The sequence below is a fragment of the Micropterus salmoides genome, unplaced genomic scaffold, assembly GCF_014851395.1.
Source record: "Micropterus salmoides isolate LMB-PRFRI ecotype aquatic unplaced genomic scaffold, ASM1485139v1 Ms_hic_scaffold_1, whole genome shotgun sequence".
NCBI lineage: Eukaryota > Metazoa > Chordata > Actinopteri > Centrarchiformes > Centrarchidae > Micropterus > Micropterus salmoides.
The window spans coordinates 15,794,450-15,820,935 of NW_024040040.1; the positions used below are offsets into that span (position 1 = coordinate 15,794,450).

The 26,486-nt window shown below is 40.5% G+C and overlaps 3 protein-coding genes across 11 annotated transcripts; all 3 read left to right on the plus strand.

The window, feature by feature from the left end:
• Nucleotides 1-325: 325 nt before the first annotated feature.
• Nucleotides 326-10,351, plus strand: LOC119903891. Of its 6 annotated transcripts, none has more exons than XM_038720176.1 (9): nucleotides 3,175-4,009; nucleotides 4,184-4,752; nucleotides 5,165-5,329; nucleotides 8,115-8,423; nucleotides 8,690-8,719; nucleotides 8,799-8,883; nucleotides 8,987-9,049; nucleotides 9,160-9,214; nucleotides 9,492-10,351. In XM_038720176.1, the coding sequence occupies exons 2-8, from the start codon at nucleotides 4,695-4,697 to the stop codon at nucleotides 9,209-9,211; spliced, it is 762 nt and encodes a 253-aa protein (XP_038576104.1). In that variant the 5' UTR covers nucleotides 3,175-4,009; nucleotides 4,184-4,694; the 3' UTR covers nucleotides 9,212-9,214; nucleotides 9,492-10,351. The 6 variants fall into 6 exon arrangements, 5 of the variants coding, with proteins under 5 accessions (XP_038576125.1, XP_038576104.1, XP_038576115.1 ...); XM_038720187.1 differs by having other exon boundaries at nucleotides 3,175-3,863; XM_038720208.1 differs by having other exon boundaries at nucleotides 3,176-3,863; nucleotides 4,184-4,260.
• Nucleotides 10,352-13,110: 2,759 nt separating this feature from the next.
• Nucleotides 13,111-20,204, plus strand: LOC119903936 (OX-2 membrane glycoprotein-like). Of its 2 annotated transcripts, none has more exons than XM_038720253.1 (7): nucleotides 13,111-13,357; nucleotides 14,891-15,229; nucleotides 16,244-16,552; nucleotides 16,645-16,683; nucleotides 16,765-16,862; nucleotides 17,458-17,520; nucleotides 17,933-20,204. In XM_038720253.1, exons 1-6 carry the CDS (start codon nucleotides 13,303-13,305, stop codon nucleotides 17,476-17,478), a joined length of 861 nt encoding a protein of 286 aa, XP_038576181.1. In that variant the 5' UTR covers nucleotides 13,111-13,302; the 3' UTR covers nucleotides 17,479-17,520; nucleotides 17,933-20,204. The 2 variants fall into 2 exon arrangements, with proteins under 2 accessions (XP_038576181.1, XP_038576190.1); XM_038720262.1 differs by having other exon boundaries at nucleotides 17,958-20,204.
• A 35-nt stretch (nucleotides 20,205-20,239) lies between these two features.
• Nucleotides 20,240-25,690, plus strand: LOC119903920 (OX-2 membrane glycoprotein-like). 3 transcript variants are annotated; one of them, XM_038720223.1, is made up of 7 exons: nucleotides 20,240-20,540; nucleotides 20,810-21,148; nucleotides 24,163-24,471; nucleotides 24,565-24,603; nucleotides 24,691-24,790; nucleotides 24,989-25,042; nucleotides 25,306-25,690. In XM_038720223.1, exons 1-7 carry the CDS (start codon nucleotides 20,486-20,488, stop codon nucleotides 25,397-25,399), a joined length of 990 nt encoding a protein of 329 aa, XP_038576151.1. In that variant the 5' UTR covers nucleotides 20,240-20,485; the 3' UTR covers nucleotides 25,400-25,690. The 3 variants fall into 3 exon arrangements, with proteins under 3 accessions (XP_038576151.1, XP_038576159.1, XP_038576169.1); XM_038720241.1 differs by lacking the exon at nucleotides 24,691-24,790 and having other exon boundaries at nucleotides 20,250-20,540; XM_038720231.1 differs by lacking the exon at nucleotides 24,691-24,790 and having other exon boundaries at nucleotides 20,241-20,540; nucleotides 24,989-25,377.
• The last annotated feature ends 796 nt before the right edge of the window (nucleotides 25,691-26,486 follow it).

The following is a 26,486-nucleotide window of genomic DNA, read 5'->3' on the forward strand; positions in this document are numbered from 1 at the left end:
TTTCTCACACGGAGGGCAACAGACGACAGAAGTGAGTTTAACTGACACAGTCATACATCGACATAGACGGTCAGCATGCAGACTTATTTTTGGCACTTGTAAATGGAACCTTAGCCTATATTTCACATCAGTCATGTTTTTTGTTTTTTGAACAGCTTTGTTCCCAGTGTTTAGGTGAAGTCAGAGTAGGCTATATTTTTCTCCGAGTTCATAAGTAGGAACTCCGCCTTCAAGTGGCGTTACATGACACTTTTTCCATTTGGAGGTTGGAAATTTCTGAGTTACCCGGAACGCAGCATTACCTGCAGCCTGGGAGTTCAATCTCAAAACGTTTTGCAACGGTTTGTCGTCGCTGAACTTGCCCCTGCTTAGGCTGCAGTACAGCTTTTTATTTTGAAATAGCCTATTAACGGTAGATTGAAAATGCAACAAAGATGATTCACGGAGCAGTTATTCATTTATTTTGTGCGTTTGGAGTCTTTCAGAGAGGTGAGACAGAGAGTTTGTCATATTTTATATCGGCCTATGTTATTTTATTGTCTTTATTTTTGCATTGGTTCATGGCAAAATTCTGCTTGAAGTGGAGAACACCACGTGTCAGCTCCCATTTTCACATGTTAGCTTGTGTATGGGTGTGTAGCATTACATTATGAATATCTACAGTGAATAAAATATAGGCTACTAAGCCATATTAGTGATGTTCACAACAAACATTTATTTAACCAGGTGGACAACATTTCAGTTATTACAGTAAAAATATTAAAATGATTGTCACGTTAATGTAGCGTAAGGTTAGGCTAGACCTCACACAGTAGGCTACTCCTATAATCCTCCTCCTTCAAAACCACTACAGAACAGAAGGAAGCCTATAAACAAATAATATTTATTGAATAGGATACATGAATAGGCCTATTAACTTAACGGAGTCTGAGCGTAATGCGAAGTCGTGGTCAAGCCAGCCGCTGGAAGACGCCTAATGTAGAGTTATGGTAGGCTACTGACAGGCTTTGAGCGATGAGAAGGTCCTGTACATGTATGGGTTTTCTGTGATGTTCTAAGTGTTTAGATGGAAACAAACAAGTAGGCCTAAATTATAATAATAATAATTATTGTTATTATTATTCAATGTACAGCCTAGACCATAGATAAGATGCTTACCTATGATGTGGGAGACCAGGGTTCAATTCCCACTGAAAGCCATCCACCAATGTGTCCCTTGGCAAGACCCTTAACCCTTAGTTGCTCCAGAGGCGTGTGATCTCTGACATAGCCTAAATAGCAATTGTAAGTCACTTTGGATAAAAGGTCAGGTAAATGTGCTCCTTTTTTTTCTGTTAGAATGGACCTTATGTGCAGTTGTACTCTAATCATATTAACCATCATATTAATCATATTACCCATAAAAGAAAAGCCCATAAAATACATACCAGTAATAGCCTAGAGAATTGAACTAGGGGAGAGTGGGGTAAGTTGTCTTGTGTGTAAGTTGTCACACTGCTCATAACTCCAACACTAGAGGCTCTATGTCAAAAATATAAATAGCCATTTTGTGTGACTTCTTTTTCTATGTTCAACTTGCTGTTCACATGTGGTCAAGGTCACTCTAATCTGAGGTGAGCACAATTTTATTATTTTTTTGCTTCAAAAGTAAAACATTTGCACTTTACATTTTATGTATTCCAACCTTATTAGGTATGAATGTTCAAAATGATAACTTTGCACAAAGTAGAGGAGACAATAACGTGTCTTTACAACAGCCAACATTAGCACACGTCAGTTTGGGGCAAGTTGTCTCAATGACTTTGGAGCAGGTCGCCACGTGATTAGTTGCCCCTGTACAAATAAACATAGAACCTTCTCAAAAAACTATGTGAAATTGTGTAATTACCTCTGACACAAGTATTAAATGATACTGTAAACAGAATATTATGCACTGTAGTTTACAGCAGCAGCCATACACCTGGACAAGACTGAATTCATGACAGAGTATATATGGTCTTATACCGTAGGCATGTAGTATGTTAGTAGATACAAACACACACACACACACTACATGATCCAGTTATTAATGTAGTTAGGCAACAAGGGTAATAGACAAATAAGCTTGTAATTGATTTGTAATTGGAAGTAGGAATGTGTTTTTGAAGGAAAGAAGAAAATTATCAACAGAAGACAGAGAATGGCAGTACACCACCTGACATAATGTTAAAGGCAGTCAGGCAGGTGAAATCAAAGAACAAATCAATCATAAGTACAGCTAAGAATTTTGACGTAAGCCGCTGACATCTCTTTTGGCCTCATCTATGTGGAGCCATTTTCATGCAGTATTCCAAAGAAGACGTGGTTTAAGTTTGTGAAATGCAACAAATGGGCCTGCTATGGTTGCACCACAGGCCAGGCAGGTATGTGTGCCAGAACTGTGAACTCTAAACACATGTCTGACTAGTCAGATACATATGTACGTCATACAAAAATGCACATTGTTGCATTAGTGTGTTTAAACACCACATCTGTTTAGTTAAGAAGTTACACATTTAATAAAGTTATCTGAAGCATTATATTCAATTAGCATAGATCTATTTGCACTCCAGAGAACGTTTGATTTTGAAGTTCAAAGAAAGACGTCCCACTTAGTGTGTGCTCTGCCAACATTTTTGTTTTGAATTAAATTATTGATTTTCCAAATTCTCTAGGCTTGTTTGCTGATTGATTTTACTTTTAGTTCTGGTGACAATTTGAAATTGAAATCAATATTCACAAATAAGTGTTCTAACCAGTGTGACAACTTACCCAATACAGTGTGACAACTTATATGCCGATGGGGCAAATTGTCACAAGTGCACACTCTCTATTCAGAAGTCTACAGCTCTATAATGAGATAAGATATGAAGATGTAATGAATACAACACTTCTGTCCAAGACTTTATTCTTTCATTTGGTATGACATTTGTACCATTGTGATGTACAGTGCTCAGTAAATATTAGATGGTGTGAAAAGTGTGACAACATACCCCGTTCTCCCCTATAATAAGAACACTGTAAAGATAATTAGGCTACAAATTTACTCCATGCATGCCAACAAGCCTCCCTGGCTTTGTCGGCCGCCACGATATTAGATTTAGCCATTAACTTGTCTTTACATTCATAATTTCCTGGCACTACCAATGTGCATTCCTCTGGAGAAATACGGAGCATGCGCCGTTGCAAAAAAACTCTGCCTGCACGGCCGCGCACCAACTCCAATTAAGTTAACACTGGGTTAACACCATAGACTGTATATAAAAAGTCGGTTAACACCGACTCAACCAACCAACATCTTATTCGCCTTCGTAGTAGGCTACCGTTTAACTCCAGAGTAGGCATTCAGACTTTGTCAACCCTGATTTTGCCAGATAACCCCGAGTTAACTCTGAGTAGGTTGAACTCACTTGGCCACAGGCCACTGGTAAGAAACTACTCCAAGATTTCTGGCTAAGGGATTAGCATAAGTTTCCAGTTCAACCAGGTTGCATGATTTGAGTTCAATGAGCTGAAGAACCAAGTAGCAGTAACATCCGATTTTGTAAAATTTTATTGTAGGATGTTTTGTGGCATACAGTTATTTCTTTTTGCAATGCATTTGTGTAGGAGCCATTTATGTTTATTGTTGGCATGATATTTTATTTTGTTTGAATATATTTATATTAGCATTTTGGACACTGGGTGGCAGTGATTAGATGCACATGGTTGTATATAGAGGGCACAGGTGACAGGAAGTGGTAGGCACAGGTAGGGGGAGCACAAACAGTTCTCACCAGACCACAGAGCCATACTACAGAGCAGAATACACGCAAACAACTGGAAACAAGATAAGAAATCAACCGGTATGTTCATCTGTTTGTACTATTTACCACTGCAATAAACCACAAACCTCAACTGCAATAATCTCTCTGGAAAATCTTGTGTGTCTGCGTAAAAACTTCACTCCTACCTGTGCATGATGGCAAAGAGATTGGAAATAAAGCTAAAGGTAAAGCAAGGAAAGATTGCCATTACAAATTTGTGAAGAGTTGTTGTAATTGTTTGAAAGCCACTTTATCTATATGATTTTGGATAAATAATAAAAATGTTGATTATAAACAAATAGAATTAAATTTTCTTATAATTATTCAAGATCTAAATTTTATTTTTATTTTTTTTTCAGGAGAGCTTCGACCAGAGCAGTTCTAAAATGAGCAGGGGCACAGCTGGAGGCCAGGGAGCTTATAGTCAAGATGAAAGGTCCAAAATTAGGCTTAAAATTTCCGTCAATAGTCTGGAAGGGACCTCATCCAGGGGACAAGTTGATGACATTATATGGTTAACCATATCATTGAGAGCAGTAAGATATAGTGATTTGAGGAACTGAAGGATAATGACCACATGATCTATGGGTCAAAGGCTCTGGGACAGATTGGTTTTGGGGCCAGCAGCTAACAATCTGGGATCTAATTTTTTCAATTTTATCAATAAGAAATCTTTTAAACTGCTTGCAGAGGTCAGATGATGCAAGCAAGTTGTTGTTAGGAGGGGCACCAACAATCCGGTCTAGTGTTAAACAATACTTTTGGGTTTGGGGCATTCTTAGTGATCAAGGTGGGAACGTAAGCTGCTTGTACATCATTAACTGCAGCATTGTATTTCTTCATTAAGGTCTTCATGTACTCATACCAAACATGAAGTTTGCAGGCCTTCTGCTTCCTTATGAGTTCTTCTGTCAGCGGCACACATTTGGTAACATTTTACTGCACCAACTGAAGAAATCACACTTTAAAATCACCTCAATGAGAAATAAATTACAGCATTACATTTCTCTGAACTTTGACTTTTCATTAAACCAATGTGAGAAGTGCTGGTGTTCTGACAATTAATGCTGCCTTGTCAAAAAATGCTACCTTATTAAATCGATAGTGTTGGCCTCTATCCCTACCCTTACCCCTAACCTATGTGCATGCACAGAACAGCAAGGTAGAACACTCAAGAGAAAGATGGTTTTGGTGATTAATTGTGAAGATACTTTGGCACTGGTTAATTGCTAGAGACATACATATATTATATCATATATCCTATTCCACTTTTCTTTGAGATGGACTTCTGTATTCTCGCCTTTTACATACCAACCACAGTGTGATGTCTTCTCCTGCAGGTCTAACAGCTCTGATAGAAACACAGGAGACAGTGATGGCAGCTGTGGGAGGAGAGGCTCGTCTCAACTGTCTGCTGATGCAACCTAGAGATGTTCTTCAGGTCACATGGCAGAAACCTTTAACTGAGGGGGAGAAGACTGTTGCCACCTACAACAAACACTTTGGTCAGCTGCTTCCTCCAGCGCGTACATCAACAGACAGGGCGAAGTCCAACTCCACGGCTCTTTTGGCGCTGGCAGGGAACCTGTAGACGTGGGCATCAGAACACCTGCTGTCTCTGAAAGCGCTTCACGTCCCAGGCTTGGAACGGTGGTGGCTGACCTCATGTTGAGGGCTGGCCCCCAACCGAGCGGGTAGAGACTGCACAACAATGTGGTTCAGCAGATCTGAGCTCTCTTCGGGAGAGCGGAGGTGGATCTGTTTGCCAACACCCACTGCCCGCTGTGGTTCTCATTTCAGCCACAGGACAGCCCACCCTTGGGGATGGACGCGTTACACACGCACCATTGCCAGAGGGGCTACTGTTTGCGTTCCCCCCCACCCCATCTTATCCCTCCAGTTAGTTGAGGCGGGAACGGTCGTTAGTCATTCTGGTAGAAGTGACGCAGCCTACAGTGACAGAGCCCTGGCCTGTATCTATGGTATGGGGGGCTCTGTCACCAGGGTGAGGCTTCATATGCACAATGCTGGTGTTGGACCAGCCTCTCCAGGTTTTTCTCCTAAAATTGTGGAGAGGCAGACTCAGGCTGGTCTAGCCGCTGAGGTCGCACAGACCATCCAAGCGGTGGGCAGTCTCCACCACGTATTGTTGTAAAGCTAAGTGGTTGGGCTTTCAGCGTTGATGCATTGAGAGGGAGACGGATCTGCCTACCTGTTCGGTGGGATGCGTTTTCTCTTTTCTACAAGGTCTGAAGGAGAAGGGGCTGTCGTGCTGCAGCTATTACTTCTGTCACAGGGGGTTTGGTGACTAGTGAATAGTCTTCAGCCACTTCCTCGTGATGCACTTTCTGCAGGGTGTGAGAAGACAGCGACCTGTGTCGTGTCTCTTGGCGCTTCAGTAGGACTTGCTGCTTGTGTTGGTGGCTCTAATATCTGCACCTTATGAGCCCCTGGAGCAGTCCTCATTGAAAATGCTATCTCTTGAACTGCCCTGCGCCTTGCTCTCACCTCTGCTAAGAAGGTGAGTGAGCTATGTGCCTGTCGGTTCACCCCAGCTGCATGCTGGTTCTTGGTGTCCACAGTGCAGCCAGATTGAGACAACACACCTCCTTTGTTCTTAAGAACATAAGGAGCATGTTCAGGTCCAGGACAATAAATCTGGATGCTTTCTACCCCCCTACCCCACTTAGGGTGCAGGGAGGTGAGAGTGCATCTGTTGTGTCCATGTGTACTAGGCTAACGTCCTATGTAGAGCACACAACCCCATTCGATGCACTGATCAGCTGTTTGTCTGTTTCAGTGATAGTGCAGTCAGTAAAACCCTGTCCAAGAAGAGCCTGGCCAGCTGGCTTTGTGAGTGAATCTCCCAAGCCTGTACATGGGTGCACATTCCACTCAGAAGTGTGGAAGTGTCTATGACCCTTTTTCAGCGGGGTGTGTGTCGAAGAGATCTGCACAATGGCATCTTGTCCCTTACTGTGTCTGTTTGTGCATTTCTATCTCTTGGATGTGTCGGACTCCTTCTCGGGATCCAGCTCGCAAGTGCGACCTAGGATCTGAAAAGTGAGGATCTGGTGACTACTGGGTGTAGAGGGGGAACATACACTGGCAGTGCCTGATGTTCCAGTGAGAAGTCAGGGCAGAGCAGGTGTTAATGGTCAGGCCAAGCCCCTATTGGTCCAGCGACCTTCTCAGGGGTGTCCCTCCATTCTGTCATTTGGTGATGTGGTGGTCGGGGCTTTGGCTGGCTTGTGGCCGACCGGGTTGGTGTGGTGGACTTTGGCTTGTTGCAGCTAGGGTGGACAGTCATCGGGCTCCAACCACTGTACCCATAGAGTCCAGTAGAGGGCGGAGCCTGTGTGAGATAGAACGAAGGTTACAATATGGTAACCCTAGTTCTATAAGCACAGGCGAAGCCCTCTACCGATGAGCCCTGCCACTCTGACGCCATCTGCTGAAGAGGCGGTCAGATGCTGAGGCAGTAGGGACACTGCTATTTATTAGTCACGCACGTATCGGTAGCGACATCCTATTGGTCGGCTAAGTGCACGATAAAATTTCAGTGGGCAAGTGCATGCGTGTGATTGGAGGAGGTAGTACCCATAGAGTCCAGTAGAGGGCTCTGCCTGTGCTTATAGAACTAGGGTTACCATATCGTAACCTTCGTTTTCACCACCCTCTGTAGACTATCTAGGAGTCCATGTTGAGCTTCCTCAGCCTATGGAGGAAAGATGAGCTGTTGTGTCAATGTCTTTGTGATGGTGTCGGTGGTGTGAGGTCCTCACTAATGTGAACCGCGAAGAACCTGAAGCTGCTGACTCTCTCCACCGTAGTCCCATTGATGGTGATGGGATTGTGTCCGTTTCTCTGTCACTTCCTGTAGTCCACAATCAGTTCTAGCGCCGGTGATAAGAGTCAGTGTGGAGGATGTGGTGGTTCCTATCAACACATCCTGGAGTCTGACTGTCAGGAAGTTCAGGTTCCAGTCACACAGGGCGGTGTTGAGTCCCAGGTCTCTGAGCTTGCTGATGAGCTTGAAGGGCACAATAGTATTATTCTTTGATCTATTTGGCCTCTATGTTAATTGTAGTTGGTCCAGTGAGTCGGGGGGAGAAGAGGTGATGAAGGTTTTGACTAACTGCTCAAAGCACTTCATGATGGTGGAGGAGAGTGCTACAGGGTGTAGCTCTTCATTAAGAAGGCTTTAGACTTTTTGGGTACAATGGTGGTCTTTTTGTGTGGACTAGTACATGTGATATTTTAAATATTTGAAATTTATTTTCTCTGCAGAGCTGCATGAACCTGTTCTACATGTTGGAGAATCAAACTCTGCTAAAGAGGCACTTGTGTCCTGCTCGGCCACAGGTCGACCTGCTCCCACAGTAACATTAAGTGTCCTGCCACACAACGGCCACTTTGCTAACCACAGCTCTGTGGGAGTCACCAACACCAATGGTACAGTCACTGTCACCACTACAGCTGTGCTGTCTCGTCTCCATCATAACAGAACACAGGTTGGATGTGCAGTGCAAGTGCGCTCTGCTCCTCAGATAGAGGTGTTGGTGATGATTCCTGAGGTCAAACAGTCGTCTGCTGCTGGTGAGAAACACTTCCAAAACTACACACTTGTGAAATGTTGATGGGCAATCTTGCCAGAGACAAGTCCGACTAGTTTTAAATGGATAGCGGCGGTGCGGGGCAGGTGGCAGAGTGGTGGGAGAAGGGGATTACCATAGTAATCTTTACCCATTACCACTGATGACAAAGTTGCCCTGCACGATTGCTATAAAAGTTGCTCTGTGTATCATCAGCTTTACAGATTGGTCAATACTTTATGAATCTGATGTTTTGGTTTCTGTTTCCAGGTTCTGATGAATCTGATGACTGTAGTCGCAGTACGTAAATGGTCAGGTATTTCCATTTGATCTGTTATTGAGTGTATTATATCAACAATTTCCCCTCTTTTTATCAAAGGTTGGACTTCAATAATTTTATTGTCAGTGGTAGGGACTGGTGGTTGTGTTGCTGCAGTCATCTTTTTCTGGCAACATCAGAGCAGGTACTTCTTTCAGTCAAATAAATCAAATAGTTAAAATATCTGTGTCTCAGTTTATGAGAGCTGATCAGTGATTGTCCAATATAATTGTTGTTAAATCCTTCAGTCTGACACACGGGGACATTGAGGAGAATGAGATGCATCAAACTACAAACGGAGACACTCAGGAGTAATACTCTCATTATACTGTAATTCTTCACTTTCATAATACTTGTATCTAGTTTAGCTATGAGAGCTGATAAATGTTTGTTCAGAATTGACTTTTCTTAAATCCCTCAGTTTGTCACACAGAGACTCTGGATATCAAGACACAATCAATAGAAGGCCCTAACGAGTAAGATAATTTATTAATTTTCACTTGTACACATCTGTTTATTGCTTTCTAGTACAATTATTTAAGCTATCCTCACTCGGTCTGTTTCAGTGTTCACTTTCCAACCTACCGTCTTGCATCTGTACGTCTCTAACTGATGTGTTGTTTATTCATGAAACCTGTTGTGATGCACTTTACTCCTCATTGATCATTGTGTATTCATGGTCAGCATGTTCAACCTTGTAACTGTTTTTAAGATTGATTTGGAAACTGAATAATGCTTTCTTCTTATCTGAAGAACCAGGGAACAGAAATCTAACGAACGACAACCTAAAGGCATCATCTTCAACCCAAAGAAGACTTTGTTTTGACTAATGTAATTGACTCAGAATAACCCACAAGAGCCAGTACTGAGCCAGACCTGAACGGAAACTGCATGGGAGGCAAATAATCCTGCTTTGTAAATGACATAAAAGATTACACTGCAAACCCTGTACAACATTCATCTATTTATTTAACAACTTGGTGAGAGAAAACATGTTTCCCAGTAGTGTAAATAAACGAGTAAATTAAAAGTGTAAATATGACAAAAGTTGTGGGAGAAACATGTGAAGTGACTCTAAATGAAAACTTGGGTTGAGTTCAGTGGTCATGTATTAGTTAATCACATTATCTATTAATTTTATTTATTTTAATGTACACTACCTTCTACTCTTGTCTGTTCCCATGTTAATTTTGCACTGTTCTGTACTATGCCACTTTGTGTGTAAATTTGTCAATGCTTGCTGCCTTGTAGTCGACTACTGTTCTGAAATAATACTGGTATTTGTTTATTATAGTAGCATTTGTATAGAATGAATACTTTAACCTGAGGGAACCTATGTAGGTAATGGTGAATATTCTACTATGTATATGCTCTAAACAGTAATATTTCTTTCTGTTTAGAAATAAAAATATTTCTGCAGAACATACACACAAACACAAGTTAACAAATCTAGCCTAAAGTCTGTTTTAGTGCCCTGGAGAATGAACACTGGGGTCCTGTCAACAACAAAGTCAGCCAGTATGTCCTTTTTCCTTCATTTCACACTGTGTTCAACTCTGCATGCTGTTGCCTGTCTCCCCGTCTGGGCTTCAATAAACAATGCTCTGTAAGACTTCCTGAGTTTCTGAGATCTTCTGCAATAAGAGCTGACCTGCTCCCAACAGAACTATGATGAGTAAACTTACAAAGGCTGTAAAGCATCTACGTCAAAGGTATCCAGCTAAAAATGTTATATTAGGAGGTGATTTTAATATGGTGCTGATGGCTTGATATTACCTTCCCCAAATATCAGGGACACCATTACAATCCTGTAGTTCCTGATCTTTGTAGTGTGTTTAAATTGAAACACACATGGTGCACTGAAAATCCTGGTATCTGAATTATCCCATGGTTTAAACCTGATGGTTCAAACAAATCCAGATCAGACTTTTGGTTAGTGTCCAAACATTTCTATTGCACCTCTAACAGATCACTGTAAACATTTTCTTAAACCTAAACACATAAGGAAAGATGCTCAAGGAACAAGTAGGCAATAATGGAAATTTAACTCAAACCTCTTAAAGAGTGAATCCTTTTGTCAAGATATTATAGCAACAATAAATTTTTTTTTTAATAACTTATAGAGATAAATGGCAATATTTAACATTCATACAGTACCAGTCAAATGTTTAGACACACCCTCCCATTCAATGTTTTATCTTTATTTATATATTTTCTACATTGGCGATTGTGCAAAGATGTCATGAAACAAAAGGTGGCTACTTTGAAGAATCCTTGCTAGATAATATTGACATTACTAAAGCCAAAAAGGCATATTTAAGAACAAGGGCAAAGTGGATAGAGGAAGGTGAAAGGAGTTATATTTGGAGCATATTTCTGTAGACTGGAACATATGAAGCAAGAGCGGAATGTAAAGGCTCTGATCAGCGATATTTAAGAATGTACAGACCCTAATAATATTTCTAAGGACATCTTCCAATTCTACAGTAAACTGTCCTCTTCCTCTTATTCATGCATAGCTGTTAATACTTTCTTTGAGGATATTGAAAAACTCATCCCTACAGTGGATGAAAGTTTCAAAAGTGTGTATATGATGCAAACATCAGTGTGGATGAACTGGAAAAGAAAACATCTTGCACACAGAACAGAGCAAATAGGAACTGCTTAATTGATTAAGTGATCTCTAAAATGGACATGTGCCACAATAAGGTAGTTATTTTACAACAAAATAAGGATAACTAGCTTTCTATAACATTTAACTGATATATAATATATTGCATAATATATATAATGTCTATAATTTTCTGCATACTATTCTGTCCTTGTAATTTTGAACTTTATTGTTCAATATTTGTCTGCACTTTAAATGTTATTGCTTATTGGATATCTACCCTGACAGATTTACTGTATTGTAACTGTGGTGTAGTGTCTATGTGAGTTAGCAGTATTGTTTTAATCCCAATCCAACCTGTGTTATGTTCATGATTGTTCTCCATAATTTCTAATGATCATCTCTTTTAGTAGTTGTTGTTTAGTTGTTTATTCTCTGACCTCCTCCGTGTATTTTTTTTTTCTTCTTCAAATAATTAAAATAGGAGTCTTTAATGATATAAGTCAGGGGTATTCAATTAGATTTCAAAGAGGTCTAGTTAGAGAAAAATTCCTGAAGCAAAGGTCCGGAACATCAAAACGACGAACTTGCGTTATCATTCAGTACTATAACCTATAGTTGTATCAACACATGTTTTTAGTCAACAACGGACTGTCAAATCAAATAATATTTCAGTCAGTTTTCACATCAAACTGGAGGGATAATAAATAATAACTATTCAAATAATAAATTCAAAATTTAAGTAAACTAAAGTGCCTAATTTTTAGAAAAAATGTAATAAAAAGTGTAGCTTGAAGTGATGAAGTGTAGTCTTAACCAATTTTATAATAAACACTCAACACATCATAACAAATGAACAGCTGTAATGCCTCCTCTTCTCTTTCATTTCCTCTTACAGAGCTACCACTTTCCTACTTTCTGTTGTTCAGTGAGAAACGTGAGCTCCAGCTAGCATATTGGAGATCTATGAGATATTCTGGTTTTGAACTGCCCCTGGGAGGAATGTACATGTAAAAATCAGTACATTCTTGATTAAAAGTCATGTGAAATCTCTTTTATCTTTCGTCTCCACAATTCGGGTGTGTTTCCAAAACGTCTCTGGTGAATCTCGCGGACTCGACTCGCAAGCCTCGGGATGCACAGATTTGATTGGCTGAGCAGCGTCACATGAGACGATTGGAGCACATGCGATTGGTCTGTGAGTTTCCTGGTCCTCTAAACTAGTACAGTAAATGCTAGAAAAGCTGCGCGGGTTAAAATAGAAACGCTCCGTCACGAGGTAGTAAGTCTCAATAATAAATGGGCTGTAGGTCGGCGGTCCGGAGAGGACGGCGGCTGGGTCCGGATCCGTACCGCGGTCCGCCTATTAGTGACCTCTGATATAAGTGATTTCACTTCTGTATAGTGTTTTTGTTGCCCTGGATTATATTTCGCCTACAAGAAGTGAGGCTCCTGGCAGCAGAACACAAACTACAACAGAACCAGACCTGCTGTCAAACTGAGAGAGAGAACAGAAACTTTAAACTTGGATCTTCCTCTCTGAAAGGCTTCAGACCAGCTTCACATGTGATCACTGAAAACAAACTGATGAGCTGAGAACGTTTAATGGAGCAATAAAATAATGTAGACACACAATGTTCTTCTGTCGTGATACCAGAGACAGTTCTTCTCCCTGATTGGTCCGGATGTACCATTGCGGTTGGGGGTAATAACGTCACGCGCTGTTTATATCGCATTTTAAATAGCAAATTACGTATTGCTTATTAAAAATGTATTTTGTTATTAAGTCATAATTAGGCCCATATTTTTATTTACTATGGTTTGGGTGTTCCGTTGTTGGTGAATAGGTGTTTATATGACACCACGGGCACCTACTTACCTGGAAGTGCAGCACACCTGCGCACAGCGACAGCTTCCAGTTTGAACTGTTGGCGGTTAATCCAAAATGCAGCAATGTTTCACCGTGCAGTTTTACATTTTCTTTGTACGTTTGGAGTCTTTCAGAGAGGTGAGAAAGAGAGTTTCTCATATTTTATTTCAGCCTATGTGATTTATTTTTTAAATGCTTGAAGTGGGAAAAAATAATTGGGGTTCAAAACCAATAACTACCAGAAGATTTCTGGCTGAGGGCTTAGCTTAAGTTGTTAGTTCACCTAGGTTTGCATCTATGAGCTGGAGAACAGAGTACAGTAACATCAGATGTTATTAGATTTAATTGTAGGAAGTTATGACATCCAGTAATTCATTTTTTAAGGCATTTGTAAAGGGTTGTCATTGTTTCAGGAGTGTCTCAAAGCGGCTTTATCTAGGACTTTTTATAAATAATTACATTTTTTAATTGAAATATAATTAAAAAATGTTTTATTTGTTTTGGGTTTTTTTTTATTATTTCAGGAGAGGTTCAACCAGAGCAGTTATAAAACTAGCGGGGACAGGTCTGGAAGTCAGGGAGGTAATTGCAATAGTCAAGATGAATGATCCAAAAGTCATCATCCTTCAGTAGTCTGGAAGGGACCAAATCCTAGGGAGTTGATCACTTTATGTGGTTATCCATATCATTGTGGACAGTTTGAGATATCTATGGGTCAAAGGCTCTGGGACAGATCAGTTTTAGGGCCAGCATCTGTCAAGGATCTAATGTTTTCAATTTTATCAGTAAAAAATATTTTTAACTGCTGGCACAGGTCAGATGATGCAAGCAAGTAAGTGTTAGTACCAACAATCTGATCTATTTTTTTAAACAATACTTTGTGAGTAGGGGCATTCTGAGTGATCAAGGTAGTAAAATAAATTGCTTGTGCATTATTAACTGCAGCATTGTAATTCTTCATTAAGGTCTTCATGTGCTCATAGTAAACAAGAAGTTTGCAGGCCTTCTGCTTACAAGTGAGTTCTTCTGTTAGTGGCACAGGTTTGGTAACATTTTACTGCATCAATTGAAGAAGTCACACTTTAAAATCGCCTTAGTGGGAAAAATTACAGCAAACGTTTACCTTTGACCAAACCAATTGCTAAAATATCCAATTGATCCAGGAAAGTATGATGTAAGCAATTCAAATATGCAATTGATATGAACAAAAATATAAATATTGCAGTTTTCTTAATAGTAAATAAATGTCATGGTGTCACAAAGGTCTGGAAACATTTACTTCAGTTGGACAAAATTAGGACAAATTGGTATACCAGAAGCTTCATATTAGCAGTATTAACTAGCTCTGTAAATATGTCATAGTAACCAGCATGGGTGTCCAATAAGAGTTCTAAAAAATGATCTATTGTAAGCAGGCACCAAAAAAAAACATCTTTGCATTTTTGGTAGGTGTGTTTAGAGGTTTTACCATCCAGTCTATGGGTTTAAAGATTAACTGGATGCTCACGTTATGCCCACACACCAGTTAATTGTGAAGATACTTTGGTGGTTTGGTTAATTGCTACATACACATTTATATCATATTTTGCAAAGAGAAAACATTTTAACTAATCTTCATCACTGATTTGGAATTCCATATTCTAGCCTTTAGTGTGATGTCTTCTCCTGCAGGTCTAACAGCTCTGGTAGAAACACAGGAGACTGTAATGGCAGCAGAAGGAGGAGAGGCTCGTCTCAGCTGTCTGCTGACGCAACCTAAAGATGTTCTTCAGGTCACATGGCAGAAACTGTTACCTGAGGGGGAGAAGACTGTTGGCACCTACAACAAACACTTTGGTCAGAAAGTGAGTTCTGACTTTAGAGATAAAGTGAAGTTTGAAGCGGCTGGACTGCAGAACAGCTCCATAGTTATCAGGAAGGTGACGGAGCAGGATGAAGGATGCTATCACTGTTTGTTTAACTCCTACCCTGAAGGTGCTCTCACTGGAACAACCTGCCTCAATCTCTACGGTAAGAACCTTTATGTAATATACAAACAAAATTAAATTACTTTGCCTCCTCTGTAATGTGAAGAAATCCTGATAGTTTTAACCTGTTTCACATCCAACTTCACACAAAACATGTTTATTTGCCCACTTTTGCCATGAATTTTTATTTTTGACATATTATACACAAGTCTATATGTATATGTGTGTAAATGTATAAAAGGAACAATTCACACATAAACAGGTTGTGCAGCAAAGTAGTAAATGTATGTACATAATGAGAACAGGTTGTAAACAGGTATGCACATAAATATGTATACTGTGGTGATAAACACTTAGTAAAAGGCAGTAAAATATGAGTCTGGTGGAGAACCTGTCGAAGAGTATCCTGGAGTCCATGTAGAGCCTCCTCAGCCTGCAGAGGTAGAGAGCTGGTTTCTCACTGTCTTTGTGATGGTGTTGGAGTGGTCAGGTCCTCACTGATGTGAACCGCAAAGAACTTGAAGCTGCTGACTCGCTCCACCGTAGTCCCATTGATGGTGATGGGGTTGTGTCTGTCTCTGTCACTTCCTGTAGTCTACAATCAGCTCCAGCGCCGGTGATGAGAGTCAGGCTGGAGGATGTGGTGGTTCCTATCAACACATCCTGGAGTCTGACTGTCAGGAAGTTCAGGATCCAGTCACACAGGGCGGTGTTGAGTCCCAGGTCTCTGAGCTTGCTGATGTGCTTGGAGGGCACAATAGTATTGAATGCAATGATCAATAAACAGCATTCTCACAAATGTTTCTCTGGTCCAGGTGGAAGCAGGTCGTGTGGAGGGGTAGATGGGGTTCATCTATTGATCTATTTGGCTTGTATACTAAATGTAGTGGGTCCAGTGAGTCAGGAGTAGAAGAGGTGATGAAGGTTTTGACTAACTGCTCAAAGCACTTCATGATGGTGGAGGTGAGGTGTTCAGGAAGAAGGCTTTTGGGGACCACGGTGTTCTTTTTGTGGGGTCTAGTACATGTGATATTTTAAAATGTTTCTTTCGCTGCAGAGCTGCATGAACCCGTCCTACATGTTGGAGAATCAAACTCTGCTGAAGAGGCACTTGTGTCCTGCTTGGCCACAGGTCGACCTGCTCCCACAGTAACATTAAGTGTCCTGCCACACAACGGCCACTTTGCTAACCACAGCTCTGTGGGAGTCACCAACACCAACGGTACAGTCACTGTCACCACTACAGCTGTGCTGTCTCGTCTCCATGACAACATCACACAGGTTGGATGTGCAGTGCGAGTGCTCTCTGCTCCTCAGATAGAGGTGTTGGTGATGATTCCTGAGGTCAAACAGTCGTCTGCTGCTGGTGAGAAACACTTCCAAAGCCACACACTTACAGATTGATCAATACTGATATATGTCTAAATATGATTCTGATGTTTTGCTTTCTGTTTCCAGGTTCTGATGAGGAACCTGTATCTGATGACCATGGACGCAGTAAGTTAATGTTCAGATATTTTCATTGGATCTATTGCTGTTGAGTTTATCATACTTTTTTTTTTTTTCTTTTTCTCAAAGGTAGGACTTCATTATGCATCATTGCATCATTCATGTTATGGGTCTGTTGTGCTGCTGCAGTCATCACCGTCCTGATTAAACAAAAAAAATCAATGCAGGTACTTCTTTCAATCAATATCTGTATTTTAAAATTACCCTATATGGACAAAAGTACTGGGATGCCTACACATTACATTTATGACATCTCATCCTAACTCCATATGCATTAATAAGGAGTTGGTCCCCTTTGCAGCTATAACAGCTTCCTCTCTTCTGGGAAGGCTTTCTACAGGATTTTGGAGTGTGTCTGTGGGAATTGTTTCCCATTCATCCAGAAGAGCATTTGTGAAGTCAGACACTGATGTTGGATGAGAGGGCCTGGGTTCCAGTCTTCATTCTAGTTCCCAAAGGTGTTGGATAGGGTTGAGGTCAGGGGTCTGTGCGGGCCCAGTCAAGTTCTTTCACACCATACTGGGAAAACAATTTCTATATGGAGCTGGCTTTGTGCACGGGGGCATTGTCACAATGAAAGAGAAAAATGCCAAACACAAACTGTTGGAAGAACTAAGCATTAAGATTTGTCTTAACAAAGACCACACTGTGAAAAAGCACCCGCACCCAAAAGTATTGAGACAAGGATGTCCCAGTACTTTTGTCTCAGTCTATGAGATCTGATAAATGTTTGTTCAGCTTAACTGTTCTTCAATCCTTCAGTCTGACACACAGGGAGTCTGAGATGAATGAGATGTATCAAACTACAAACAGAGATACTCATGAGTAAGACTCTATTTATACTATCATTTTCCACTTTCACACTCTGTTATCTGTCTTCACTCTATTTTGTATATTGTCACATTTTATACCTTGTGACGTGCCTCTGTACCTACCTACTGATTCCTGCGCACGTAAAGGAAATTCTCATAATTCAGTATACTTTATCGACATGAATGTGGAAGTTAACCAGTGTTGCCAAAGCGGTTTGCATCAAAATCACCAAGTTTACTTTTTAATATAACAAAAATTTATTCAGTCGTGACCATTCAGTTTAGCAATTCTCCTCTTTGCTTGGATCACTGAATGCTCATCGTTGGTGTGTTTAGCCATATAGTCTGTTCAGAATATTTTATTTACGCAATATTCATTTAGTATGGAAACATTGTGAATTAAAATGCATTGTTTTTCATTTAAGGGCCGAACAATTTTCTGTCACATAGGAGAACCATCAGATCAGACCACGGCCATCACCTGTAAAGAGTGAAGAAAGTGAACTCAAATCCGTAACCTTCAACACCAAGGAGACTGGAAATGTGGTTGGATGTACTTAGTTTTATGTGTAACAGTGAGTAGGAGATGCACAACTACCATTAAGTTTGTATTACTGTTAACTAGGGCTGCACCATTAATCTAATGGCATTTACAATCGTGACGTCACACTGTGCGATTACTTAACCATAGAAGGGTGCTATTTAATTAAACAAAAGTGTGCAGTATGTAAGACACTCTGTGTGCACTGCAGTCTGCTCATTATCCATGATCATTTCACTCGCATATAAAACCATAACAGATATGTGCATGTATAAAGACTACAACCGACCGTTCCTCTTTCCTCTCTATTCAGCGGTGCGCTGATGTAACAACTCAACCGAAAAGTGAAACTTCCACCTTGTATCGTTTCCTAGCTATCTTTCTTCATAATGTTCAGTTCACCAAAAACAGAAACATATTTAGTCGAATAAAAGGCAGTTTTCCAGTCATACAGTCAGGTTCATACATATTTGGACAATGACAGATGTTTTATTTAGACTTTTTTTCCAAAAACATATTCAAGTTACAGTTAAATAGTTGCCTCTTCTTTTTCAAAGTGCCAAAAGTAATTGGACAATTAACTCAAACTGTTTTATGAACAGTTGTGGCTTATTCCTTCGTTATTTTTTCATCAATTAAGCAGGTAAAAGGAGTGAAGTTTATTTCAGGTGTGGCATTCGCATATGGAAGCTCTTGCTGTGAACCTGCGGTCAAAGGAGCTGAAAGGAGTGAAACAAGCCGTCTTTAGGCTGCACAAAAAAGAAAAAATCCATCAGCAAGATAGCAGTAATTAAGTAAGTAGGTATTAGCAAAATCAACGTTTTTGTACATTCTGAGAAAAAAAGAATGCACTAGTGAGCTCAGCAACACAAAAACGGCTGGGTGTCCACAGAGGACAACAGTGGTGGATGATAGGATTCTTTCCATGGTCAAAAACAAATATTCTGCAACTCTATTCTCAACCCAATCGAGCGTGCATTTCATTTGTTAAAGACAAAACATAAGGCAGAAATACCCATGAACATATAACAACTGAAGACAGCTGCAGAAAAGACCTGTAAAAGCATGTTCCAGACTTCAAGCCTGTAAAAGGATTCTCAACAATGTATTTAAAATGAACATTTCATTTATGATTATGTTAATTTGTCTAATGTGTCACTGTCCAAATATTTCAGGACCTAACAATATTTTGTCACTGAAGATTTCTTAAAGTGCACTGATACATCCCTAATTACTTTTAACATTACATTAACAATATACAAACAGTATACTATTAAATGAACATTATACTTTAAAACAACCCAAAAGACTGAAGAAGTGCCTGTCGCACCTGAACAAAACTGCATCAAAGCTTTGGAGACTAAATGTTGAACATTTGTAAGAGAAGTTAAAGATTACACTGTGGACATTGGACCTCCATTACCTCTTTGTTCAACAAGTGAGAGAACAATTACTACAATTTATTGTTTTCGTTATGTATATTAGTAATATTTTTTATACAATTTTAAATTGTGATCACACTATTATGCTGCACATACCAGTGAGTGCTCTGTTAGCTTTCTTGTGACTTGATATACACAGTATAAGGTTTTTTTTGTGTGTGTGTTTTTGTAATTTGTCATCTAATGATCTAAATTATGCTAAACATGTGAATATAGAACAACTGAACATAAATAATCTTAAACAGTATTAACAGTAGTAACATCATGAAAATGTGTGTGGTATATCAACAGAAAGGTGTTGAGATCTTTGTGATCGTTAAAAGATTAGACTGCGTCTGCAATTAAGGACATTTAAAAAAAAAAAACTCAATCAATAGAACAAAATTGCATTGACATGTTTAAGTTGTAAAATAGGATAATGTTATCTTAGTTATATTTTAAATACTGCAAATATCTGTAAACCCCAATAATCTCTCAAACTACACATGCAGTATAGCTTAGTTTCATCATGTAAACTTAAATGAGACTGAAATGTTTTTGTATGGTGCTGGTTTTGTGTAAATATGTATAATTTCATATGGTTGGGGTCCCACATAAGTGGTTTTGTCCACCTAGTTTCCTACAGCTGGGAGCTGGCAGCTAGTTGTTTTCAGTGTCGGTTGGTTGGTGTCTGTGTGAAAGCCAATAAATGCCACGCTTGTGCTTTGCATTTTACCTCTGTCTCATGTCTCTTTCAACTGTCAGATATAAATATTACATTTTAGTCATAAAGCTGAAAACAGATTTATTTCACCAGAATTGTATGCTATTTATTCATGTGAAAAAGTCTCATTCATTGTACTGAGAGACAGAAAATGTATTTGTAATTCCACGTTTCTCCCTTATCGGTCCATGAGGCAGTTTTCCATTCCGCTCCCCCGCCTGTTAAATAAGCAAATCACCAAATGCCTGCAGGACACCTGCCGTAGAGTTGGTAGAGACACGATGCAATAAAGATGGCTCACCGTGCAGTTATCCATTTCCTTTGTGCGTTAGGAGTCTTTCAGAGAGGTGAGAAACAGTTTCCCAAGTTTATATATAAAGTTTATTTTCTGAAAGCAAAGCTGTGTGATGTGTGTGCATGTTCTTAGTTACGCAACTACAATAAAGTTTTCTGTAAATACTTTTAAATATCCTTTTGTCTTGGTTATTCGTTAAATTCATGTTTATCATATTTCACAAAGAAAAGATGTTTTAACAAATCCAACTTTATCACCATGTTGGACTAACGTATTCTGGTCTTTTACACCCCAACCAAAATGTCATGTCTTCTCCTGCAGGTCTAACAGCTCTGCTAGAAACACAGCAGACTGTGATGGCAGCAGTGGGAGGAGAGGCTCATCTCGGCTGTCTGCTGACGCAAACTAAAGATGTTCTTCAGGTCACATGGCAGAAACTGTTACCTGAGGGGGAGAAGAATCTTGCCACATACAATAAATATTTTGGTCAAAGAGTGAACGCAGCCTTTCAAGGAATCATGGAGTTTGAAGCGGCTGGACTGCAGAACAGCTCCATAGCTATCAGGAAGGTGACGGAGCAGGATGAAGGATGCTACCGCTGTTTGTTTAACACCTACCCTGATGGTGCTCTCACAGGTACAACCTGCCTCAAACTCTATGGTAAGAAGCTTTATTCAATTGAATTTTATTATACAGCACCAATTCAAACAGGGTTAGCTCATTACACTTTTAATGTAGGGCAGGAGGAAAGAGAACCCACAGTAGCGCAATGCAAGTTCCACACAGAGATGTCAATTATTAGTAATAATAGTGGTAACAATACAAATATAAATTTCCAGAGTCACCTGCTCCAGATGCAGAAACACCTGCAGATAGAGAAGGAGAGGGGAGAGAAATGGATGAAGAAGCACAAGACTATCAGAAAGAGGGAAGAAGTCGAGTCAGTAAGATACATTAATGGGATAAGAATGCATACAGAGGGAGAGGAGGAGCTCAGTGCATCATGGGAAGGCTCCCAGCAGTCTAGGCTTATAGCAGTGTAATCCTCTACTGGGTGAGTACACCTCACTGTTGGTTCGGAAGGAGCTAAGATTGAAGTGCACCAACTATAGACACATCACAAGTCAATTCAGTTAACTAACTTTTAATAGCATGAATAGCAATGCAACTGACATCACATTTACAATCATGTGAAAAATCATAACTGGACCCACACCAAAGAATAATTGTCCTTAAGTGGTATCCAAGTCGGTGTCTGAAGACTATAGAGGAATTTTGGTCTAAGTCAACTTCATTTGAGTTCAGTGGCAATGCAGATCCAGGTTCCTAGAAACCAAGTTGGGAGGCTCGTCATCTACTGCTTGAAGATTGTTGAATTTTCTTTACTGGATTTTCACTCAATAAAAGACCTGACTGAGACATGTGAAGGGCAACTAATTAAGATTAAACCAACATTTCTGGTGATTTTGTGGCTTCTGCAGGGAAACCAAAAAGCTTAAAAGCAGACTAAAGACTCAGGAGGCTGTGAAGTATAAAAGATGTTTTTGTGAGCAGGGAATGGAGATGGCACAAGCTGGGTGTAATGGGACGGTGTGGTGGAGAGTGGCAAGCAGTGGCTGGAGCGAATCAAGATGGCAGGTTCTGGGTTGTGGTTTGTTGGTGTTGAAACAGCAACGATGGGTTTCAACAAGCAGGCAGGTGAGCGTGGTCTTGGAGCACAATGGAGCAGGTGTTATTCACTGGAAACATCCAAAAGAAGAACCGCAAACACAAACAAGAGAGGCATGACCGATGGTAGCTGACTGAAGCATGTGGCAATGAGTGATTAAAGAACCAGAGTATATATACTACAGCTGATGATCTGCTGATGAGGAACAGGTGTGAGTCAGCAGGTAGCCAGGAGACAGAAACATAAGCACGTCCACATAGGCACACACAAAACTGAGAGAGAATGGAAAAAGGGAAGGGGAAAACACAAAGAAACTGGACTCATGGACTCACGAGAGCCAGCTCCAACTATAAGCTTTATTAAAGAGGAAAGTCTTAACCCTTCTCTTAAATGTGGAGATGACGTCTGCCTCATGAACTCAAACTGGGACCTGGTTCCACAGCTGAATCTAGGAAGGATTTTAAATTAAATTTGGATATCTGGACTTTACAGGGAGAAATGTGCATTCTACCCAACAATATATTAGGTTAATCTTCAACATCTACAGCAGTAAAATGCAACATGCATATGAATGCAGCAGAATATTAATCCAGTAACATCAGATATAATGAAAGCTGCAAGCAGCGTTGGGTGGGCACGTGTAGCGTGTCGGGTTGTGAGGCGGCCGCTTTGCATATTCTGGAGCTCTGACGGTGCGTCTGTGAATTTTCTACATATTTCAGACGCTGCATGAAGGCGTTATACGTCACTTCCTGTGTCCCCTTTGTGGCGCTACATAGCACTTGGCGCTATGACTAGAATTGAATATTGGCATATAGATGTGTTCGGGGCGGGACAAATATCAAGCATGTGAAGTTTTGTGCAGATGTGAGCATGTACACTGAAGTTACAACAACTTCCTGTGTCATGGCGAAGAGTTGATCTTTGACGCCACGCCACGGACACGCCCATTGACGAAAACTCACAGATAGCACAACCTTTCATCGTCGATGCCTTTAGAAGGCACAGCAGAAATTTGACGTCGGTCCGACTAAATCCCTAGGAGGAGTTCGTTAAAGTATGGAGTGTGTTAATCATCCAAAAGTTGCCGTAAAATTCAAAATGGCTGTTGGGTTTAGGGCATCGCTCCAAGAGGCTTTTTGGTACGTCTGCACATGATACATGTGCCACAGAAATTACATACATGTAGGTCAAACGTGCTGCGGGGGCTGCTTTGTTAAAGGTCACTTCCTGTTGCCAGCAGGTGGGGCTATGACTGTGGGTGAATGTCGGCATGTACATGTGTTCAGGGCGGGACTCTCATCCTACGTGTACAGTTTGGTGTAGATGTGAGCATGTACCCTGAATTTATAATAACTTCCTGTTTCATGGCGAATCATCGACGCCACGGACACGCCCATTGCCTTTAGAAGGCACAGCAGAAATTTTAAATCGATCGGACTGCCTGGGAGGAATTCGTATGGAGTGTGTAAATAATCCAAAAATGACCGTAAAATTCAAAATGGCTGACTTCCTGTTGAGTTTAGGCTATGGGTTCTTGAGGCTTTTTTGTGCGTCTTGATATGATACATGTCCCTAGAAAATTTCGTGGATGTAGGTTGAACGTGGACGAGGGGCAAATATTTTCCAATTTTGTAGGTGGCACTAGCGAGCCATTTTGCCACAGCCATGCGCGAAACACGAAATATGAAATTTTTCACCACTTCTGACATGTGTGCAAAGTTTGGTGACTTTTCGAGCATGTTTAGGCCCCCAAAATGAGCTTACTTTGCAGGAAAATAAAAATCCTTACAGTTTCGCACGGTTCATGCTAATAAATAATAGGTGTGGTCCTCCATTTGTCCAAATTTCACGTCTCTTCTTACTTCTAACAAACCAGACAAGTACTACTACTTCTTGACCTTCTCTTCGTACATATTCAACATAGTGATGAAGCATTCTCTGAGTTTGTCCCATACTGGACCAGCTGACGTCTTTGTAACGACTTCATGTGTTTTCTCTGCAGAGCTGCATGAACCCGTCCTACATGTTGGAGAATCAAACTCTGCTAAAGAGGCACTTGTGTCCTGCTCGGCCACAGGTCGACCTGCTCCCACAGTAACATTAAGTGTCCTGCCACACAATGGCCACTTTGCTAACCACAGCTCTGTGGGAGTCACCAACACCAACGGTACAGTCACTGTCACCACTACAGCTGTGCTGTCTCATCTCCATGACAACAGCACACAGGTTGGATGTGCAGTGCGAGTGCTCTCTGCTCCTCAGATAGAGGTGTTGGTGATGATTCCTGAGGTCAAACAGTCGTCTGCTGCTGGTGAAAAACACTTTCAAAGCTACACACTTAAAGATTGATACTTAATACCTTTATACTTTATCGCTCATGCCTTTTAGTTTTTTTATCTTCCAGGTTCTGATGAGAAACCTCGATCTGGTAACATTGGTTTCAGTAAGTTAATCTTTAGTCTCATGTCATAACCCTTGGATCTGTAGTTTTTTGAGTGGTTCATGTCACTCATCTTCCCTTTTCTCACAGATTTGACTTGGATCATTGTGGTGTTGGTGGTAGTGTCCTGTGTAGTCATCGTAGTGGGAATAAAAATCACCGCCCTGCTTAAACAAAAACATCAGAACCGGTAATTTTTAACTTGGTGGTAGTGTTCTGTGTTTGTGTTGCTGTTTAAACCAAAACATCTTTCAATTCAACATGCGTCTTGTTGTAATATCAGTGTCCCACAGTTAATGAGATGATGATTGATTAAGATGTTTTCAGACAAAACCTCTACATGAATAATTTATAAATGTTTAGAATTGACCTTTCTTAAATCCTTCAGTCTGTCACAACGGGCCCTTGAGATGCCTCAAACTACAATCGGACACACTCATAAGTAAGACAGTTTGTTCATATTTCAATTACATATGTATTGCTTCTATTGCAACATGATTTCATCTGTCTTCACTCTGTTTAAGCTTTCACTTTCCTACCTACCAACATGCACTTGTACCTCCCTAACGAATTTATTGTTATTTATTCATGAAGTGAGCTGTGAAGCTCTTTGGGCCATTGTGTATTCAATGTCAGGATGTTTATCAACATAACTGTTGTTCAGAGTGATTTAGAGACTGACTAATGTTTTCTTTTTATCTGAAGAACTAAAGAAGAGCAAGATAATGAGCAGATACAACTGACACCTGAGAAAAATCTAACCGATGTTTTGGTGATAGAAAGATATTGGAGGCAGTAATGTCCTAGACTGGTAGATAGAACCACTTTGTGGGCTTTGTGGGAGAACATAGAAATGTGGCTTAAATTTGCGTGTATCAATCCTAAACACAGTAGCACACAGAAGAAGAGCACAAGTAATCCTCAGTACTCCATGAAGTGATCAGTAAAGTTGACATGTGAAGCAATTGGGTAATTTTTTATTCTAAAATGAGCACAACTACTGTAGGCTATATACACTAACCTAAAGGATTATTAGGAACACCATACTAATACTGTGTTTGACCCCCTTTCACCTTCAGAACTGCCTTAATTTTACGTGGCATTGATTCAACAAGGTGCTGAAAGCATCCTTTAGAAACTTTGGCCCATATTGATAGGATAGCATCTTGCAGTTGATGGAGATTTGTGGGATGCACATCCAGGGCATGAAGCTCCCGTTCCACCACATCCCAAAGATGCTCTATTGGGTTGAGATCTGGTGACTGTGGGGGCCATTTTAGTACAGTGAACTCACTGTCATGTTCAAGAAACCAATTTGAAATGATTTGAGCTTTGTGACATGGTGCATTATCCTGCTGGAAGTAGCCATCAGAGGATGGGTACATGGTTGCCGTAAAGGGATGGACATGGTCAGAAACAAAGCTCAGGTAGGCCGTGGCATTTAAACGATGCCCGATTGGTACTGAGGGGCCTAAAGTGTGCCAAGAAAACATCCCCCACATCATTACACCACTACCACCAGCCTGCACAGTGGTAACAAGGCATGATGGATCCATGTTCTCATTCTGTTTACGCCAAATTCTGACTCTACCATCTCAATGTCTCAACAGAAATCAACACTCATCAGACCAGGCAACCTTTTTCCAGTCTTCAACTGTCCAATTTTGGTGAGCTCTTGCAAATTGTAGCCTCTTTTTCCTATTTGTAGTGGAGATGAGTGGTACCCGGTGGGGTCTTCTGCTGTTGTAGCCCATCCGCCTCAAGGTTGTGCGTGTTGTGGCTTCACAAATGCTTTGCTGCATACCTCGGTTGTAACAGGTGGTTATTTCAGTCAAAGTTGCTCTTCTCAACTTGAATCAGTCGGCCCATTCTCCTCTGACCTCTAG

Excerpts from the sequence above, each read along its gene's own strand:
- LOC119903891 (XM_038720176.1), top strand. The coding sequence starts at position 4,695 with ATGAAGTTTGCAGGCCTTCTGCTTCCTTATGAGTTCTTCTGTCAGCGG. Across the intron at positions 5,330-8,114 it reads CACCTACAACAAACACTTTG|AGCTGCATGAACCTGTTCTA; the intron begins GTCAGCTGCTTC and ends TTTTCTCTGCAG. Across the intron at positions 8,424-8,689 it reads CAAACAGTCGTCTGCTGCTG|GTTCTGATGAATCTGATGAC; the intron begins GTGAGAAACACT and ends TTCTGTTTCCAG.
- LOC119903936 (XM_038720253.1), top strand. The coding sequence starts at position 13,303 with ATGTTTCACCGTGCAGTTTTACATTTTCTTTGTACGTTTGGAGTCTTT. Across the intron at positions 13,358-14,890 it reads GTTTGGAGTCTTTCAGAGAG|GTCTAACAGCTCTGGTAGAA; the intron begins GTGAGAAAGAGA and ends CTTCTCCTGCAG. Across the intron at positions 16,684-16,764 it reads ATCTGATGACCATGGACGCA|GTAGGACTTCATTATGCATC; the intron begins GTAAGTTAATGT and ends TTTTTCTCAAAG.
- LOC119903920 (XM_038720223.1), top strand. The coding sequence starts at position 20,486 with ATGGCTCACCGTGCAGTTATCCATTTCCTTTGTGCGTTAGGAGTCTTT. Across the intron at positions 21,149-24,162 it reads AACCTGCCTCAAACTCTATG|AGCTGCATGAACCCGTCCTA; the intron begins GTAAGAAGCTTT and ends TTTTCTCTGCAG. Across the intron at positions 24,791-24,988 it reads AAACAAAAACATCAGAACCG|TCTGTCACAACGGGCCCTTG; the intron begins GTAATTTTTAAC and ends TAAATCCTTCAG.